Source organism: Leptonychotes weddellii, chromosome 6, assembly GCF_054177405.1.
Source record: "Leptonychotes weddellii isolate Sample4059 chromosome 6, ASM5417740v2, whole genome shotgun sequence".
Classification (NCBI taxonomy): Eukaryota; Metazoa; Chordata; class Mammalia; order Carnivora; family Phocidae; genus Leptonychotes; species Leptonychotes weddellii.
Window position 1 is genome coordinate 109,514,042 of NC_138374.1, and position 20,596 is coordinate 109,534,637.

A 20,596-nucleotide genomic window follows, 5' to 3' on the forward strand; every position below is an offset into this window, starting at 1 on the left:
AACTTCTCTGAGTCTCAATTTCTTCTTCTTTGAAATGGGGATAATAATAGTAATAATGATAAAAATGTGCTCCAGAATTCTGTATTAGAAATAATATAAAAAGAACTAGCACAGTGCCTAACATATATCAAACAATTGATACATGATGATATTAACCTGATGATCATTTTTAGTAATAAAGGTAATAAAGCCAACATTACAGATTTAATAAAGTTGCTCATTGGTGTTGCCTTCTCTCTTTAGGTATTGCAAATGCTGTTTTTAATGCACAAAGCAGTGAAATATTATTCAGGAGCAATGGGAACATTACCAGAGAACTCACCAATATCACATTTGGTTTCAGAACAAGGAATGCAAATGTGATCATATTGCATGCAGAGAAGGAGCCTGAATTTCTTAATATTAGCATTCAAGATTCCAGATTATTATTTCAATTGCAAAGCGGCAACAGTTTTTATATGCTGAGTCTGACAAGTTTGCAGTCTGTGAATGATGGCATTTGGCACCAAGTGACTCTTTCCATGACGGACCCACTGGCCCAGGCCTCCAGGTGGCAAATGGAAGTGGACAACCAAGCACCTTTTGTGACCAGTGCAGTTGCCACTGGGAGCCTCAACTTTCTGAAGGATAATACAGACATTTATGTGGGTGACCAAGCTGTTGACAATACGCAGGGCCTGAAAGGGTGTCTAAGTACAATAGAAATCAGTGGCATTTATCTCTCTTACTTTGAAAATGTTCCTGGTTTCACTAATAAACCGCAGGAAGAGCAGTTTCTCAAAATCTCTATAAATTCAGTGGCTACTGGCTGTTTGCAGTTGAATGCCTGCAACTCCAACCCCTGTTTGCATGGAGGAAATTGTGAAGACATCTATAGCTCTTATCACTGCTCATGTCCCTTGGGATGGTCAGGGACACGCTGTGAACTCAACATTGATGAATGCTTTTCAAACCCCTGTATCCATGGCAACTGCTCCGATGGAGTTGCAGCCTATCACTGCAGGTGTGAGGCTGGATACACCGGTGTGAACTGTGAAATGGATATAGACAATTGTCAGAGTCACCAGTGTGCAAACGGGGCCACCTGCCTCAGCAACCCCAATGGCTATTCTTGCCGCTGTTTTGGAAATTTCACAGGAAAATTTTGCAGGTGAGCATGAAGTTCATGTAAAGCTCGGTCTTTGGAGCTATGCTCTCCATTTTCCTTGTCAAATTGGAAAGCTCTCTCAGCTATGCATCTGTAGGCTGTGCTGAACAGGAGTGACAGGAGCCCCTTCCATCATGGTTTGGTCATGTAGATGGGATCTCACATGGTGGGATGTTCCATAAGGAAGAATGGTAGTGTTTTGACCAGACTTTAAGCAAAACGTTTTCTCCGACATCTTTGTTAGAATGTGCCTCATGAACTGTAGCCCCAGAGTTTGATAGCTTTAAGGCCTCAAGAAACAAATATTTTTTACAATAAATGCAAAATCTCGGTTTTCTTTCTTTCTTTTTTTTAAGATTCATTTATTTATTTTGAGAGAAAGACAGAGAGCAAGCGGGGAGAGGAACAGAGGCAGAAGGAGAGAGAATCCCAAGCAGACTCCCTGCTGAGCACAGAGCCCAACGCAGGGCTCGATCTCATGACTCTGAGATCATGACCTGAGCCAAAATCAAGAGTCATACACTTAACCGACTGAGCCACCCAGGTGCCCCCAAAAGCTTGGTTTTCATATTGTTCGAGGAAGCATGACTTCTACCCCTAAAACAATGCCCTTGACTATTTCAGGCAGGTAAATCTCATAAAATCTTGAAAAGTCTATGCTAAATTATAATTTCGAGAAAGTGAAATTATGACTCTCATATAAATGAACATGTTTTGATGTTTTCATTTAAGTCATTAATTAATGAGGAAATGAGTAAGATATAAAAAAGTGTCAAAGGACAACCTAATTATTTATATATGTACATATATAATAATTGCATATATTTTTATTATCCACATAAACACAAATATATATAAATAGAGATGAGGGAATGAAGTTACTAATGAATGCAAAACTATTTAATTTTTTATAGAGCAATACAATTAATATTTGAAACTATCTTTTCTACCCTGTGACAATTATACCACTATGGACAAATTCATTTGCATTTCAGTGAGCAGGATCCATTTATATTAATGTCATTTTTCTACAACTTATAGAGTCGTAAAATAGCTTAGTGAAGAAAATCTAAGGCATACATACTACAAAATCAAACAATCTTAGAGTGTCCTTTACATAACACCCAACATTCCATTGAAAGAATACTCAGGGGGTGCCTGGGTGGCTCAGTCATTAAGCATCTGCCTTCAGCTCAGGTCATGATCCCGGGGTCCTGGGATCGAGCCCTGCATCGGGCTCCCTGCTCGGTGGGGAGCCTGCTTCTCCCTCTCCCACTCCCCCTGCTTGTGTTCCCTCTCTCGCTGTATCTCTCTCTGTCAAATAAATAAAAAATCTTAAAAAAAAAAAAAAAGAAAGAATACTCAGGAATATCTTTTGCCCATTTTGACATATTTCACAATTTTTTCTAAAACTACTAAAGCAGTGTTTTAATTCTAGTAATGACCTCCATCTCATGTTACATAAACAGAAATAAGAAACAATATTTTCCTGCTAAGTCACATGGCTTCAGTGTTTCCATGTAAGTAGAATTCATTATTTTATAACTTATACTGCTTTTAAATCCACTAAACAATTGAGTCATTATGGGGAGGTGAGAGGATTATTAGTAACAAGTAATATATTCCCAGACTTTGGCAGGAGCACCTGGAGTGGGTTGGCAGCCTGTAGACATAACACTAACTGAGAGGTGGTACCCTAATGGGATGAATCTCCCAGCAGACAGAACAGGTAGCCATACCTATAAGAAAATGTATTTAGGGGCGCCTGGGTGGCTCAGTCAGTTAAGCCGCTGCCTTTGGCTCGGGTCCTGATCTCAGGGTCCTGGGATCGAGCCCCACGTCTGGCTCCCTGCTCAGCGGGGAGTCTGCTTCTTCCTCTCCCTCTGCCCATTCCCCCTGCTCACTCTCTCTTTCAAATAAATAAAAAATCTTAAAAAAAAATAGAAAATGTATTTATCTCCATAACATTCGTTCAGAACCTATGAAGGCACAGTATTAGGCGCTAAGTGCTGACATTTCAGTTATATGTCACTTTCCATGAGTTAAAACGGGCTCATTTGCCAATAGACAAAGTGCCTGTTTAAAAGCAAAAGACATTCAGGATCAAAATTAATAGTATTGCCGCGGTGACTTTGGATAAGTAAAGTAAACATACATGCCCCAGTAACTAGTTCTCCAGTATTTTCTCCTGCCTAATTCATCAAAGTCAAGTTCTCAAAGATTAAAGTTCTCAAAAATACCTTCTAATGAGATTCAAAAATTGTTTATTAAACGTAAGATGTATACAAAGCTTCACATTTGCATTGCTAATTGACCCCTTTCAAAGCTGGTTGACATTTTTCATTCTTTTGAAAAGTCCTTATGATATTTTCTTTTTAAAGCCAAATTGATTAGTTCTTGTGGGAAGAGACACACTTACCGACAGATAGGCTAGTTTCTCCATATTAGCTGCAGCGCGCACAACAGGACAAAATTAAATTCATCTTGTATTTCCTGAACATTAATTATGTATCAGATACCATGCACAGTGGGTCAAAGGACCTGAACAACACCCTTAAAATCTCTTCTAATCCAGTCCTTCACACCTCTGGATCTTGCCTTGTAGTCAAGTTCTGCTTAGCTTCTAACAATTTGTTCTGCCTTGTATAAGGATTCCTTAATATGTGCAGCTTCGTTGTTATACAAAAGAGCCACCCTCCTGAATTCACATACAGTTGCCACTGAGTGCTATCTACAGTCCTCCTGGACAGCATTCGGCTTGCATTCGGCTAACCTATGAATCATTGGATAGAGACCAGCAAGTGTTGGCGGGGTAACAGGAGTTCAGCTCTGAAAGCCTACAGAGAAATCACATGAGTGCTTGGGTACCAGAGTGCTGTCCTTACTTTCCTGGCCTTTATAGAGATGCAATTTTCCGTGGCCTGTGTTGATTTATTATAAGCAAGGCAGCAGCAAACCAAGCTATAGCAAGTTTCTTCCCAGCCCTAAATTTATTGCCACCCCACGGCACAGATCTTATCTCACCAATGAAAACTGTAGAAATGGAAGATATATAGCCATGCTTTTGCTATAGCACCCTCCAGCAGGAGCCGTTTACCTGGAGAAAGTGATTGTGTATAGTGCAGCACAATCAAGCATCTGTGGCTCAGCCAGCCTGAGTAGTTAATTAGTTTGGCGTTGACTACATACATGAACTTTTCCAAAAAGTTTTCTTGAATGAAGTGAACAAGATGAACAGCTGTGGCTGCTACTTTTATGTCTCTAGGCACACCAGATTACCCTCAACAGTCTGTGGGAATGAGAAGACAAATCTCACTTGCTACAACGGAGGCAACTGCTCGGAGTTCCAGGGTGAATTAAAATGTCTGTGCTGGCCAGGTTTTACTGGGGAATGGTGAGTCACATTAGAACTTTATAGAAGAAAATTCTGGGCTGAAAAACAGTGGGATTATACAAGGTTGATTTCTCCTCTAGTTTTTCATCTCAGTTCCCATAGGAAAATCCATGCTGAAATGTAGGTCCAACCAGAGTCAAACAATAAAAAAGAAGAAAAATCACAGTTTAGGTCAAAGTAGAGAACACTTTATTAGCCAAGACTTCAAATAGGAAAATATGTCTTTTGAAAAAATGTAGAATGTGCTAGTTTTCTTTCTGATAAGTACTTCTGGATTCATGTTTCTTTCCTGCTGACTCTAATAAGTAATGCAAATATAGTTGCTGTTGAAGTAAAATAAAATATACCTAAAAGATTGCCTCATAGAATGATCTAGAACCCCGAAAGTATATGCACCTTATCCATATGAGTCTATCTTTCCCAGAAAAACCCTTCAACAGTTCTTCACTTAATACGGGGATCGTTGATATAGAGTTGGCCAGTGGCTTCAGACAATGGCTGAAAATGCAGCCAAATTTGGATATGCATTTGACTAGCTGAAGGTGAGGTCAAAGATTAAAAAAAAAAAAAAGGAATATACTCCACAGCTTTTATCAGCTTCTCAAAAGGATCAATGTCCTGATTATATACCAGGGCTCTCTATAACCTCTTATATATCTCTATATAAGCAGATAATAAATAGTTAATCACTTGTTGAGCACTAAGTCATGCATCTTATAAATATCATCTCTAGTTGTTATTAATCCCACTTTGCATTTGCAAAAACTGGGGCTGAGGGGTTAAGTTACAGGTCAGGTGCCAATCCAGATGTGTGCTGCAGTGAGGTCAAGCTGCCCTCAAAGCCTGTGCTCTTCTTTTGGATGTGCTGACAGAAATGAATAAACCTTTGCTTGCAAAAATTAAAAGAAAATGGGAAAAGTACTCCTTCATCTCATATGCCATCCAGCACAAGATAGTGATCTCTGATCAAACTTCCCGCATTGAACAAATTAGATAAATGAAAATACAAAGCATTTGAGAGAGAGAGTTTGACTGAATGAATTTTTCTCAAAAGGGAAGTTAATAAAATTATGGGTATAATTTGTGCTCCATGACAATTGCAATTGGATTCATTTGAATTTTCTCTTTTCCAGCTGGCTCTTTTGGCACGACAAGATTCAGCTATTTTGCCGCTTTTACAAAATAGCAGGCAATCTCGGATATACCTGCCTTTTACCCATTCAACATTCAGTGACAAATCTAGTTCTTGCCTTCACAGCCTGCTTTCAGTGGTTGGCTCCAAGCCGTACAGGTAGACCAAGCATATATGTGCACGGAAGGACATAGCCTTGGAGCATAGTCTACTTTCTATTGAGCCACTTTTTACCATGCAACGTATTGTTAACCCAGAGACCATTCAGCTGGCCTCCAATTCCATATCCCTCCGAAACAGTGCAAATATTTCCTTGACCAACTCTTTCACTATATGTAAGCGCTGGTTATTTCCTGCCTCCGTGTCACAGGTGAATGATTCATGTCACATTAATGTTCAATGGCACAATGCATAGAAGCATCCGAAGCCTTGGACTATTTTCTCTGCTACTCACGCATTATCCCTATTTACAATAAACGTGTCCCTTTCCTCCAACATTTGCTTAAAAGAATAATCTTGCATTTAAATGCAAATCCTTTCTTTGAAATGCGGTAAGAAAAGGAAGCTTCAAGTTTTCCTTTCTCTCACGGGGACTCTCCTCTGGATCAACTTCTCTGCTGCAAATGGATTTCTAAAATAGTGAACACATGTTCAATAGATGCTGTACTTTCAAAGTCCTTAAGCATGATCAGTTAATTCACTGGATGTTAATAGATTTATTTATTTTGATTGCCGATCTATTAATTAACCTCTAATGAAAGCTCCGGTAATGTTTATAATGAATTTGTATGTGTGGTACACTGTTTGGTTCAAAAGAGAGATGGATAAGAAATGCGGAAAGAAGAGCCAGAGGAAGACTGGAAAATACTAGACAGTCTCCCAAGGCCTAGGGGAATGGGACTTCCATAACGTCCAAAGATATTGAAAAGCTGTCTTCCTGCAAATTGCCTCCTCTTCTGTCTGGCCAAACCCCCAACTTTATAGTGTCATCCTGGCAGGTCGTAAATGATGGATGGTGTGAACACTCTGGCCCACCCAGGACAAAGAGTGCTTGGCAGGCTCTCACAAGTTGTCAGGTTTTGCTCAGATCTAATCGGAGAAGCTTCCTTCCAGTCCAGAAACCCAAGCCAAAAAAAGAAAACAAAATGTCTCAGCTATGCTTGTTATCCAGCAGGATAAGGAGCTGTTTTTCTGGGAAGAAATCTTTTTTTCCTTTATACCTTGGGTTGGCCCTCCCCACCCACCCCGTTATCCCCCTTCATTTTGAGCCTAGTGATTAGTCGATGACCCAGGCATGCAAGTTTTACCTTTTGGGAAGCGAGGAATGAAAAATTGTTTACATTACACTTCGACGTTTTAAGTTGCTCTTTAGGGATTCTTGGAGCTAATATTTTATATGAATTTCCCAAAGTAAAAGAGATGCTTTAGTTACTGCTCTATGCTGAGACCTAATAGTGTTTGGCACATGATAAGTGCTAAATACATACCAGACTGAACAACTGAATGAAAGTGACTGGTGAATTAATCGGTGAATATATGGAAAAATAAGTTGTTGGCGGAAGGTCGGGTGAAAGATGACAGTGTCCCAGGGAAGAGGAAGATTTCAATATACCTTAGAATTGATATCATTTGTTTGAGAAAATTTAGCTCTTGAAAGTCATTCTACCCGAATATTTTAAAATTACACTTAGCTATGAAACATATTTATTAGCAACTGAAATATTCTAATTATCTACTTTTACTTTTTGTCAAAAAACAGGATTCCAAAAAGAAAAAAGAAAAATAAGATTCCAAAGAAAATAATCCCAAATCTTCAAGAATAAACCGATTTTTTCCCCCTATTTTTGGTGGGCTTTCTTTCCCCCCATAGCCTAAGGGCATGGATGCATTAGAATCCTGACAGCAGGAGCATAGGTCTGCTCTGAAGACTCCAGGTTGGCAAAATATAGCCTCATGGTTTACCCCATTTCCCAGCCAGTTTATTCAACAGAGACCAAGTTTGCTGCTATTTCTGTTTCTGTTCAAGGTGTGAAAGAGACGTTGACGAGTGTGCCTCGGATCCGTGCTTCAATGGCGGTCTGTGCCAGGACCTGGTCAACAAGTTCCAGTGTGTCTGTGATGTGGCCTTCGGGGGCGAACGCTGCGAGGTGGATGTAAGCGGGCTCTCCTTTTATGTGTCTCTCTTACTCTGGCAGAATCTCTTTCAGCTTCTTTCTTACCTCATTCTGCGCATGAACGACGAGGCAGTTGTTGAGTGGGGTGAACAGGACGATGACTAACACTCATTGAGACATTCCTAAACTTAAAAGCCATCGAAGTTCAAGAAATGCCTTGACTCATTTTAGACTCGAAAAAAGAAAAAGAAAAACTACCTTGAAAATTAAAATAAATTCAAGGACTATTTTAAGCGAGAGTGAGAATATTAAGTATTTGGTATTTAGTATTAAGTATTTACCTATTTCAGCTATATATGTAAAAAATATTGTTCTTAACATAACTGGAAACTTCTCATCATTGAGTATACTTCGTACAAGTACATTGTCTTTCTTGGTGCTTCCATATTGGAGTGACCGCTGCAATGAGAACTGATTTTCTCCCACACTCCATTTCTGTGTGTGCTTTTGTAATGGAAGTTGCCCCGTGCACCCAGATCCTAAGGCATTTACGTTCTTTCATTCCCATCTATTATTCGTGACATGACAGTTTGAAAATTACTGATTAAACCTTTTCACATCCGTCTATGTTTTTATACATAGCTGTTCAAATGAAGTGTTGCCAACTCTCTGGGAAGTTAAAAATATATATAAAGAGAAAGCAGGGAATCACATGAGATCCCTAAAATGGAGAAAGAAAATTTTCTGATATAATTGGTATCAAAACTCAAATTATGCCTCACCAGTATACTTTCTGATTCCACAAAACCTCTCCTTCAATAGGACAGAGAAGCCCTACTTCCATTTCTTTTTCCTGCAATACTTTCTATTCAAATAGAGTACTTTTTGGTTAATTGCTTATAAATTTATGAGCTTGCTGACATTTCTATCAAATGGACTGATTTGAATTGCTTTTTGATGCATATTAAAGGAAAAATAAGTACTATTGTATATCTATACACCAAAAAATATATATTATATAACTTGATTTCTTAGAGGCATATTTTTTAAAATTTGCAAGTAAATGTATCATCTTTAATTATCTTTCTGAAAAAACCATAGAAGCATAATACCTTTCATTATCAAAATATATTTGGCATTATGTTTTTTTAAGATATATACATGAAATGATGGCTCTACCAAGTAAATTAATAAGATATGCAAAAAAATTATATACATTTCTTTTAATAGACTAAATATAATAGTAATTTAAAAAACTTTATTTGAAAATATTTTTAATTCCTTCCACTGGCATGTTAGAATTTCTGCTAAATATCTCTGTACCGATGTACCCTTCCAAAGAAGACATTATGCTCATTTAAAGGGAAAAGTGGTTTGATCCTATGAATTAATTTAGAAAACAACTACAATAACAACGACCTGACAAATGTAATTTTGTAAATGTGTCTGTGTCTTTAGGAGCTGCCCTGATTTGACAACACGAGGGCAATTTATCCATTGGGTGATATCTAATCCTCATTTAGTCCCAATTGTTTAAAGAAAGTTGTTTTTCTGTGGAAATGACCAAGGAAGACCTAAATATGCCAATCAAAACAAAAGGACAAAATGGTGTAGTATAAAAGCAAAGGAAATGGATTCAATTCTATTTTTCAATAGTCATAGAAAATTTTATGCAGCAAATTCAAATCCTCCAGGAAACTGGCAGTCATTTCAAATGGGAAGCAACTGATTTTGAAGTGTTTCTTTCTCCTCCTTCTTCTCGCTCCCATCCAGGCAGCATGTGCCATACTGCTGTCTCAGATGGATCCGTTCCAAACTTAGACTTTGTGACAAGAGACTTGGGGAAAACCCCCATCAATGTTTGCATTTCCAGATATTTGAAGTAAGCATAAAATCGATTATAGCTACATACATATGGCTTTCATATTGACTCCCTTTTTGGACATATCTGTACTTATATACTTACAGACCACTTCAGTGTTAATTTGTTATCTTCCAAATATATCTGAGTCATTCACGAATGCTTTCTCTGTGAAATTCTGATGTCTCTGTTGTCATTGTCACTGTCAATCACTTTTCTATTTTCCAAACAACCTGTTATGAGATACCTGACTTAAAACAAAAATACTTTCCTTTCTCTCTTTATTTTTCTCTATTTTTAATTGCATTGTGTGTGATTATGCCTTTTACATATTTACACAGAAAAATAAAACTTGTGTTTCTGTATCTCTACTTCTCATCCTCTGACAGCTGTCTTCATTTGCCTTGACTGTGTCTTGCATGGTTAAGATGTCCACAAGCCAGGCAGGCGCGTGCACACACACACACACACTCACATCACATAATGAACACACAGCAATAGTGCTCATCTTCCTGAATGGAGGTCTGCTTCGCCAGATGTGCCCCTGCAAAGGAAATACCGGTGGCCCTCAAAATTAGGGTCCCGTGTGCTTTCCCTCCTTGGCAAGTATTCCTCTGGCTGGCATTCTAGAATTGATTATATCCCTAATTGTTCTCTCTGTTGGTTTACAATGTCCCTGCCCATAGTAGGCATAGTTCAACCTGGCTCCATGGAGGGGCCATCTCACCTAAATGACAGAAATTCACATACACTCCTCTAGAACAAGCTTCTGAAACAAAACCTGTATTTAGTTGAATAAAAGATCATTTCTTTTTGCTTATTTTTAAGATTTAACATTTGAACTAAATGAGGCCATGTCTCTGTGTTTGGCCATGCCTCTTCCTTCTTTGTGTGTGTGTGTACATGAAGAATGGTTTTTATTACTCTCCTTTTTAGGGAGAAGGAAAGTAGAGAAAATAGGAATATCTGCAGAAATTAGTGTTCTGGCAGCATGAGGAAACAATTCTAAAATTCAAGTAGCACTATTGAGAACCTACTCTGTGCCAGGTACTGTGATAAGCTGTTTTTAAATATATATTTTTTCAGTATAAGAGCAAACAAAGTCTCTCACCTCCCCAAATCTCCACTAAATTGTGTTTAAATATCCTTTTGCCATTTCTGAAGTTATTCAACTTAATTTTGTAAAATTAAAATGGAATTCTTTTTGGAAATGGTGATACATAAAATTTGAGTTTATTGATTTAGGTAGGAAACCAATGAAAAGAAATCTGTATTGTCCAACTACCAAAAGTATTACTAATATGGACTCTTTCCCTTCTTTCCTTTTTTAATTTATGCAACAACTTAATGAATACCTACTATGTGCCATACTCTGGATTAGGTAATGAGAATACAACTGTAAATTAGACACAACACTTGCTCACAAGTTGAAGGTCTGGTAGGGGATGTAGGTAAACAAACAGTAAAGGACAGAGTCTGGGTCAGTGTTAGGATAAAACTAAGCATCAGCAAATATATTTCCATGATGATTGATGATTATTTCAAATTATTTAAAAAAAAAAAAAGTACCAGCTATAAAGGAGCACTTGGGAGGGGCATTTTGCCCAGTCTTAAAGGTGGATGGGGAAGGTCTCAAAGCCAAAGCTGGGATTCGAAGGTAAACAGGTGTCAGGTTGTGACAGGAGGGATGGCACAGTAGAGAGTGTTGCTGGCAGAAGGGACTGCAGAGCTTGTGCAGAAGGGCTGGAGCCTGAAGGGCAGTGGGAACACAGTAAGACTGAGGCTGTAGAAGTAGCAGAAATGAGTCCTTGTAGATCAAATCAGTGACCTTGGCTTTTTCTCCTAAGAGTTATGGGGAGTCTTTAAAGGAGTTCAATCAGAAAAGTAACAAGATCACACTTGCACTTTAGAAATATCAGCTGGGCTTCTATGTAGAGGCTGGATTAAAAGAAATGCAAGACTGGACCCCAAAAGACACATGTAGGGGGCTATTGCAGTAATATAGATAAAAGGAAAGGACATTTGGCACTACCTTATATAGTCAAAGGGGATCAGAGGAGGGGTAAATGAACAAAGTTTGAAGCTATAAGACCTACCTCATGATTGTTTGGAGAAGGTGTAGTTCTGAGGGGATACTCCAGTTAAATTTGGTGAATATTTAAAAATATTTGTCGATTAAATAAACGAATAAATGTGAGGTTCTGTGGGATATCCAAGTACCGTTATTACAGTTGAATATTCCAGTCTGGAATTCAAGAAATAGCTGAGCTGGGTGTCTAAATTTGGGTGTCATGTTATAGATCTATTGATCTTTTATATTTCATTCTCCATATCTATAATCCACTTGTATTTTTTCTTAGTATCTATTCGAGTTTTATTGAGATATAAATGACAAAGAACATGTGTAAGTTTAAGGTGTACAACTAGTTGATTTGATACACTTAGATGTTGCAAAATGGCTGCCACCATGGCCTTAACTAACACCACCATCTCATTACATAAATACCATTTCTTTTCTTGATGAGAACATCTACCATCTATTTTCTTAGCAACTTTTAAGTGTGCAGTACAGTAGTATTTTGAACTGTTAGTCATCGTGCTGAATATTAGATTCCTAGAACTTACTCATCTTATAACTGAAAGCTTGTACCCTTTGACCAGCATCTCTCCATTCCCTCACCCTCCGCTCCTGGCTACCACTATGCTACTCTCTGTTTCTATGTTTTGTGCAGTGTTTCTAGATTTTATATATGATTGGGATCATATAGTACTTTTTATTTTCTGTCTGAATTATTTCACTTAGTATTATGCCCTCAAGATCCAAATGGCAGGATTTCATTCCTTCTCATGTGGAATAATATTCTCTTGCATATACGTACCAGATCTTCTTTATTCGGTTATCTGTTGTTAAATATGTACGTTGTTTTCATACCTTGGCTGTTGTGAATAATGCTGCAATTAACATGGGAGTACAGATAGCTCTTTGAGACAATGATTTCATTTCCTTTGGATATATATACCCAGAAATGGAATAGCTGGATTATACAGTAGTTCTATTTTTAACTTTTTAAAGAATGTCCATACTGTTTTCCATAATGGCTACACCAGTTTACATTCCCATCAACCATGCATAAGGGTTACCTTTTCTCTACATCCTCGCCAACACTTATTATGTCTTGTCTTTTTGATGATAACCATTCTGACAGGTGTGAGGTGATATCTCCTTGTGGTTTTGATTTATATTTCCATGACGATTGATGATGTTGAACACTTTTTCTTGTGGCTGTTGGCCATTGATATGTCTTCTTTGGAAAAATGTCCATTCAGTTTCTCTGCCCATTTTTTAATCAGATTGGGGCTTTTTGGCTATTGAGTTGTATGAGTTCTTCATACATTTTAGATATTAACCCCTTATCAGATATAGGATTTGCATATATTTTCTTGCATTCCCTAGGTTGCCTTCTCATTTCATTGATGGTTTCTTTTGCTCAAAAGCTTTCTAGTTTGATGTAATCCCACTTGTGTACTTTTGCTTTTATTGCCTTTGCTTTTGGTATCAAATCCAAAAAATCATTGCCAAGACCGATATCAGGGAACTTACACCACATGTTTTTGCCTAGGAATTTTACAGAGTCAGGTTTTACATTCAAGTCTTGAATCCATTTTGAGTTGATTTTTGTATATGGTATGAGAAAGGAATTCAGTTTTATTCTTTGATGTGTGGCTATTCAGTTTTCTCAACACCATTTATTGAAAAGATAATCCTTATTTTTGGCTCCTTTATCATAAATTAATTGGCCATATATGGGTGGATTTATTTCTGGGCTCTTGATTCTGTTCCATTTGTCTATGTGTCTGTTTTTATGCCAAACCCATACTGTTTGAAATCAGGAATTATGCTGCCTCTAGCTTTGTTCTCCCTTTTCAAGATTGCTTTGGCAATTCGGGGTCTTCTGTGGTTCTATATACATTTTAGGATTGCTTGTTCTATTTCTATGAGAAATGCCGTTGGAATTTTGGTAGGGATTGCATTGAATCTGTCAATTGCTCTAGGTATGGACATTTGAACAATATAAATTCTTCCAATTCATGAGCACAGAATATCTTTCCATTATTTGTGTCTTCTTCAATTTCTTTCATCCCCATCTTATAGTGTTTAGTGTACAGATCTTTTACCTCCCTGGTTAAACTTACTCCTGAGTATTTTATTCTTTTTGATGTTATTGTAAATGGGATTATTTATTTATTTCTCGTTCAGATAGTTTGTTGTTGGCCTGTAGAAACACAACTTCTTTTTGTATGTTGTAAAAACCCTTAGAAGGAAGCATAAGGAAAAAGCTTTATGACATCAGTCTTGGCAATGATTTCATGGGCATGGCACCAAAAGCACAGAGAACAAAAGCAAGAATAGAAAAATAGAACTACCTCAAACTTCAAAACTTCTTTTTTTAAAATACTTTATTTATTTATTTGTCAGAGAGAATGAGAGAGTGAGAGAGGCAGGCAGAGGGAGAAGCAGGCTCCCCGCTGAGCAAGGAGCCCGATGGAGGGCTGGACCCCAGGACCCTGGGATCATGACCTGAGCCAAAGGCAGACACTTAACCGACTGAGCCACCCAGCCATCCCAAACTTCAAAACTTCTGCACAGCAAAAGAAACAATCAATCGAGTGATTTTTATCCTTCACTCTGCTAATGTGGTGTATTACACCGATTAATTTTTATATGTTGAACTGTTTTTGCATCCTAGGGATAAGTCTCACTTGGTCATGATATATAATCCTCTCAGTCTGCTTTTGAATTTGCTTTCCTAGTACTTTGTTGAGATTTTTGCATCTCCGTTCATCAAGGATATTGGCTTGTGGTTCTCTTTTCTTGTGGTACCTTCGTTTGGCTTTTATATCAGGATAATGTTGACCTTCTAAAATGAGTTTGGATATTTTCTCTCCTCATCAGGTTTTTGTTTTTGTTTGTTTTTTTTTTTGAAGTGTTTGAAAAGGATTAGAGTAAATTCTTCTTTAAATGCTTGATAGAATGAAGACATCTGGTCCCAGGCTTTTCTTGGTGGGGAGGTTGAGTGATCAAATTTCTATAACCAAAATAACTGTTGTGAAAAGGTAGAAAAGGAATAGATGATACTTTTGAAATTGTGAATAATGATTATGCACTAGCACTGCTTTCAATCTGAGAGGCTCTCATATTTGTAAGTCCAATTTTTCCCCCTCACAATATCTCTGAGAGGCATTATTATCTTTACCTTAAAGATAAATGAATAGAGATTTTTTTTTAAAGATTTTATTTATTTACTTGAGAGAGAGAGAGCATGAGCATGGGGAGTGGGAGAGGGAGAAGCAGACTCCCCTCTGAGCAGGGAGCCTGATGCGGGGTTTGATCCCAGGACTCTGGGATCATGACCTGAGCTGAAGGCAGACACCCAACTGACTGAGCCACCCAGGCACCCCAAATGAATAAAGATTTTAAAAGGTTACCTGAATTTCTCCAGATAAGTATCCGGGAAGAGTTTATCCACATCATTTACTTCCAAGTCTAATGCTAAAGAGAGTTTTGAGGTCTGTCAGGACCCAGGAAAGGGATCTTGGAGGAATTAGCAGGAGTTTCCTGTGATTGTCATCCAAACTGGTCAAGAAATATGTCAGCGATGGTTTGGAAAACCAAATGAGAACTCCTTTCCAATGCAACCCTAAATTTTTGGTGCCTGTGGCTGGTCACCACATCTCTTGAAGGAACTCACACAAGTAGAGATGATAGCAAAGATAACTAGAATAACCAAAGATGCAGAATTTGAGGAGTAAGCAGGCATGTCTGACTGTTAACGTGACTCTTTATTTTGGCTAAATGAAGAGTCTAAGCAAACATGCAAGGTAATGAATGACCTGATTGAGGGAACCTGTTTAGAAAGTTCCAGAGTTCCAGGATGGGAGGCATTCAATGAGACACAGTAAGTCTAGCAGGTGATAGGAAATTCTCCTTCACATTAAAAAATTATAGAACTCATTAAGAGAGTAAAGCAGAAAGTAAAAATAAACTCAGCAGGGATTTGGAGTCATTTGTGAATGACAGAGTCACAGATGGTTTCTGAGAGGGTTAGAGCTGTGCTTGATCATAAAGGCTGATGTCAAGGATGATGCCAACTGGCCCACATCCTTGGGCTTCTGTGAAGAAAAGACCGCTGGCCAGTGGCACAGGATGCTTCCTCTCTATGGCAGTCTCTTTGTGCTCTCAATTTAGCCTTCAGGAAGGAGGTACCCAGAATGACATTCTCTACAAATTACTATTTTAAAAAACATTGTCACTTATCACTGAGTTTCCACTAATTAGCATTCAGGAAGGAGTAAATATAGCACTAACATACAAAACGGTTCTGAAATGTTATTTTGATGTATTTCAATCACTGGAATCAGGTCGAATTCAGTTCACTAATCTGTTTTCCTTTCATCTTTTCACACATTATTAAGACTTCTGCTTCACCAAGTATAATTAATGCTCTTCATTTCTTAATGTGGGGTCATCACCACTAGCTTCACAGAAATCATGTAATGTAGACTTTCACCTTCAGAACACATTTCTCCATGTGTCCAGAATAGAACAGAAACAGGTGATAGAGAGTGGGGCCCCTGGATTGCAAGTATAACTAAAGTGGTTGGTGTTAAGCCACAGACAACTGTGAGAAATAACCAGGTTGAAGTTTGCCACTGAATTGACTAGCTAACCAAAACAAGTGGCTTTTTAGGTACATGTCAAATTAATCTCATCATCTTTTAAATCTCCCTGATGGGATCATTGCGTTGCTACAATATTGGACTTTGTGAAAACTGGTTTTTAAAATATTTATCCATTTGTCCACCATTTATCAAGAGTCTGCTGTAGGCAAAGCTCTGAGCCGAGCATGGTGAGCAACTAAAATATGCACAAAGGATGTATTCCTGCTCTCAAAGAGCTTAAGAAGGAGAACTGAGTGACTTCCATGTATAGCTCCACCCATAAGTTTTACAACTTTGTAAATCATGAAGATATTTGAAAGGTGCCCATAATGACGTATGTTGGTTATGACAAGGGTGACCACATTATTTATTGTTCGACTGGAGTATTTTGAGAATGAAAGCAAGAACTATTAATAATCATGCTGGGACAACAGCCTACACTGATATTGTTCTGTGCAAACTGAGATATATCCTAGTTATTGCCCTAGAGGGAATGCATTATGTTTCACTGGATACACTTCCATTCTCTTCAAAATGTGGTTGAAGTCTATTATAGATCATTTCAGAAATGATATGTACATGATACAAGCCAATTAGTTGGCCAAGTGACTCAAAGCAAACAATGAGGTCAGTTGCATCTTGTTAGTTACCAGTTTCTTGAATTATCTTCCTTGTTTTATTCTCAAGAAGAACTTGGGCATTGGTTCCATCTATGCAGAACAGAGTTGTGATCAACCAAACTGAAAATTGCTGGTATGCAATCAAATATCATGCTGTTGTCTGGTTTGACATGACATGAATTTAATTTTTCCTAAATTTTAATTTTTACAAATGGAGAGTGTAGACTCTTATGTAATATGGCTTTTCTTCTTGAATGACTTATATTCCCTTTAGGAAATGAGGCTTTGGCTCATTGAATCCATAGCTGATCTTTTTTGTGAGAGCAAATAGAATGACATGTAGAAAAGTAGGTACACTCAAGAGAATTTAACATGTGAGCACATTTAAATATCAAGATAACTGACTTGGAATTAGTAATTATTTTAATATTATTTCTACTTAAAACTTTCTTGACTCATAATACATATTTGTGGACTGTATGCATATTATTTTCCTAACCTTTGTAAAAACAAAAAATTCTTTATTTCTTAAAGGGCATAAAGATCATGGCTATTATCTCTTACTAACAATTATAATTTCTGAATCACAGTGTGTTGCATGTAAACTGTAGAAATCTATTTGAAACTAATTGTATACAGAAAGGAAGCAACATATTAATACAGCTCATCCAAAAACAAATGGGCATTTGCAGTGAAATGTATTTGATCACTTGGAAAGCATATTCATGATTGTCTCATTGTCTACCTGAGTTTAATTTAGTTCCACAGGTGGCTCTGAATATATATAACTTTTTTTATATATAATTACTATATATATTTCCCCTAGTATTTCTTTGATAATCCTGTGCAGATAGCAAGATTATGCTATAAAGGAAAACTAAGGTACCAGTATATTTGTTATTCAGAGTGGTAAAGTACATAGTAATGCCTGATAAATGACTGAAATCACTTGAGTTGATAACCTAAAACTCAGGGAAAAAAATACATTTTCAAAGTAAAATGTTCCTGGGGCGCCTGGGTGGCTCAGTTGGTTAAGCGACTGCCTTCGGCTCAGGTTACGATCCTGGAGTCCCAGGATCGAGTCCCGCATCGGGCTCCCTGCTCAGCAGGGAGTCTGCTTCTCCCTCTGACCCTCCCCCCTCTCATGCTCTCTTTCTCTATCTCATTCTCTCTCTCAAATAAATAAATAAAATCTTTTTAAAAAAAAAGTAAAATGTTCCTTTGAATTTTTAACAGCCAGCATCAAGTTATGTATATAATAGGTACTCGATAAATATTCACTAACTTACTGATATAATGAGTGTTTCTGAAGTACGTTCAAAGTGGCAGTTTCTAGCTTGGAGAATCATGTGTGTATATGTATTCAACTTGCCCCACAGTTATTGAAATTAATGAAAGTGATAATACATATTAAGTATAAAAGTTGGCCCATTTTTTTCCTACCAATTTTGCAAAATGTAAAAGGCAAGTCTCGGTCATTAGTAACCACTTTGGTAATGAGATTGTCTTAAGGATAAGTGAGTCACACTCTCCATTAAGGGAACATTTCCATCCAAATACCAAATGCACAGAAACCCTATTATTTATGCTGAAGTGGAATTTGATATAAATTGGCTTTTTCCTGAGCCAATCCCAGAGGAAGCTTAGATCCATAAAGACATGGGCTCACACCTGTAACATAATCACGTGGACACCCAAAGAGACTCTCAGAGCAGCCCTCAGGGATACATTTAATTTGACTTTATGTTTGCTTTTAGAAAAGCATTCCATTTTATCAGATGGACAGAGCCCCTCAAAATCTTAGTGACTGGGGAGAGGAGCGTAACTTCTGCTCAAAGATAAATATGGTTGAATTATTAAAATCCATGTCCTCTTAACTCATCTTCTCTACAGCAAGTAAGACCCAACCACTGTTGCAGCCTTGAAAAAGACATTCATTCCTCTTTGCCTAGTCAAATATGTATGTTCTCAAACCTTGCCCATGAAACCTTCCTTGCTCCTCTCCCCTACCCAATCAGTTACTGGGAGTGTCGTCACGTTTCCACACCATCCCAAGTGCACCTCTATCCTCTATCATAACATTCCCTATTTGTGGAGTGCTTACTCTGAGCCAGACACTGTGTGCTAAGGTCATTACACACATTATCTTATTTATCATTCACAACAGTCCCAAGACTTAGGTAATGGTATTTTCCCATTCTACTGATGAGAACCCAAAGTCACGGAGAGGTTAGGAACCTTTCCCAAGGATATCCAGCTCAGAAGTGGCAGTAAAGCATCCACATTATGGGGTGTGTTTACCTCTAACCAATGAGCAATACTGCAATAATTTATTTGTCACCTTGTCCTCCATCCCGTGAGCTACAGGAAGGCACAAAAAACGTCTTGTTTACCTTTGTAACTTCAGTGCCTGGCTGTGGTGCCTGATAAAGCAGGTGCTTCAGTATTTACTGAAGAAGTAAATGACTTGGGGAAGGAATGGTATGTGGTTTGCACAGAGGAGGAAACAAGGATGTTTCCAGAGGTGGGGAGAAAAGAAGTTTCACACACAAGATCTATGATCCAGGTCTTAAAGAATGAGCAGGAATTTTCCCAGTTAAACAAAAAGAGCATTCCCCCCACCCCACCCCCTACCCGGAAGTGTTTTTGTTTTTTTCATTTGATTGTTTGTTACTGAAGTTTAATTACACTGTTTTTCACTGAAGAAATTAAGCCACGAGTAAAGTTGTGTGCCTGTGAGCAAAGAGAGCTCGGAATGCCCAAGTCTTTATTCCTAGTAGAAAAGCCACAGTATGTGTATAATTATCTGCTGCTTTGACTCTTAGTTCTTCTTTCTATAACTGCATTTTGATATGTGTGACGGTTTGAGAAAGGAAAACCTGAGAAGCCGCCATCAGAGCCACAGACTTCCACAGGGATCACGGAGCAGGGCTTAGAGATAGGAGAGAAGGAAGGAAATTTATGGCACTGGCCCCCAAACGATAATAAACATCACACAGATTGTCGGAAAGGCCCGAAGCCATGAGAGGGGAAAATATGCTAGGAAAAATAGCTGGTGCCAGGAGAACAAGGAGGATCCAGGAAGGAGCCAGAGGAGTTCACAAGTGGAAAGAGCCCTCCGGCAGCCCCAGGAGGAGCTTGGGGACCTAGATGGAATCTTCTGTATTTGCCCCAAAAGCATCATCAGGGAGACCAGAGCTTACCGTTGTTTTTTACAAAACCGCTGGTCAGAAAATCCTCCCACAGACGTTTCCAAATGTTCTCCCTTTTCCGAATTCAGCGGAGCCTGAAGGATTTGTGCTGTCCAGTCCCACCTCCCCCTTGCCAGCTCGTCTCCCCTCTAAGCCACCTGCCCTGTAATAACTGCTCCTGGCTGGACAGACGGACATTCTGGGCCTCTCGGCAGGAAATGCAGTGCCCGGTCTTCTCATCAGTGGCCGCGGGCCTTCCGCCTCTCCCCGGCAACTGAGAGAAGGAGAGTTGCTTCCCAAAGTGACCCTTCCGTCCACACGTTTGTTTCGACAACGTGTCCGACATGGGTAGGACGGAGGGAGAGAGGGCCAGGGCAAGGGGTCAGGGAAATAGAGTATATAGCCCCGACTACCCTA

At 38.5% G+C, this 20,596-nt stretch overlaps 1 protein-coding gene across 1 annotated transcript in view; it reads left to right on the forward strand.

Moving 5' to 3' along the window:
• CRB1 (crumbs cell polarity complex component 1) overlaps nucleotides 1–20,596 on the forward strand; it is a 122,601-nt gene that overhangs the window by 82,233 nt on the left and 19,772 nt on the right. The window contains exons 8-10 of the mRNA XM_006734063.3: nucleotides 244–1,150; nucleotides 4,413–4,541; nucleotides 7,700–7,826. Of these exons, the coding sequence (XP_006734126.2) occupies nucleotides 244–1,150; nucleotides 4,413–4,541; nucleotides 7,700–7,826 (1,163 nt within the window). The remainder of the gene's footprint in view (nucleotides 1–243; nucleotides 1,151–4,412; nucleotides 4,542–7,699; nucleotides 7,827–20,596) is intronic.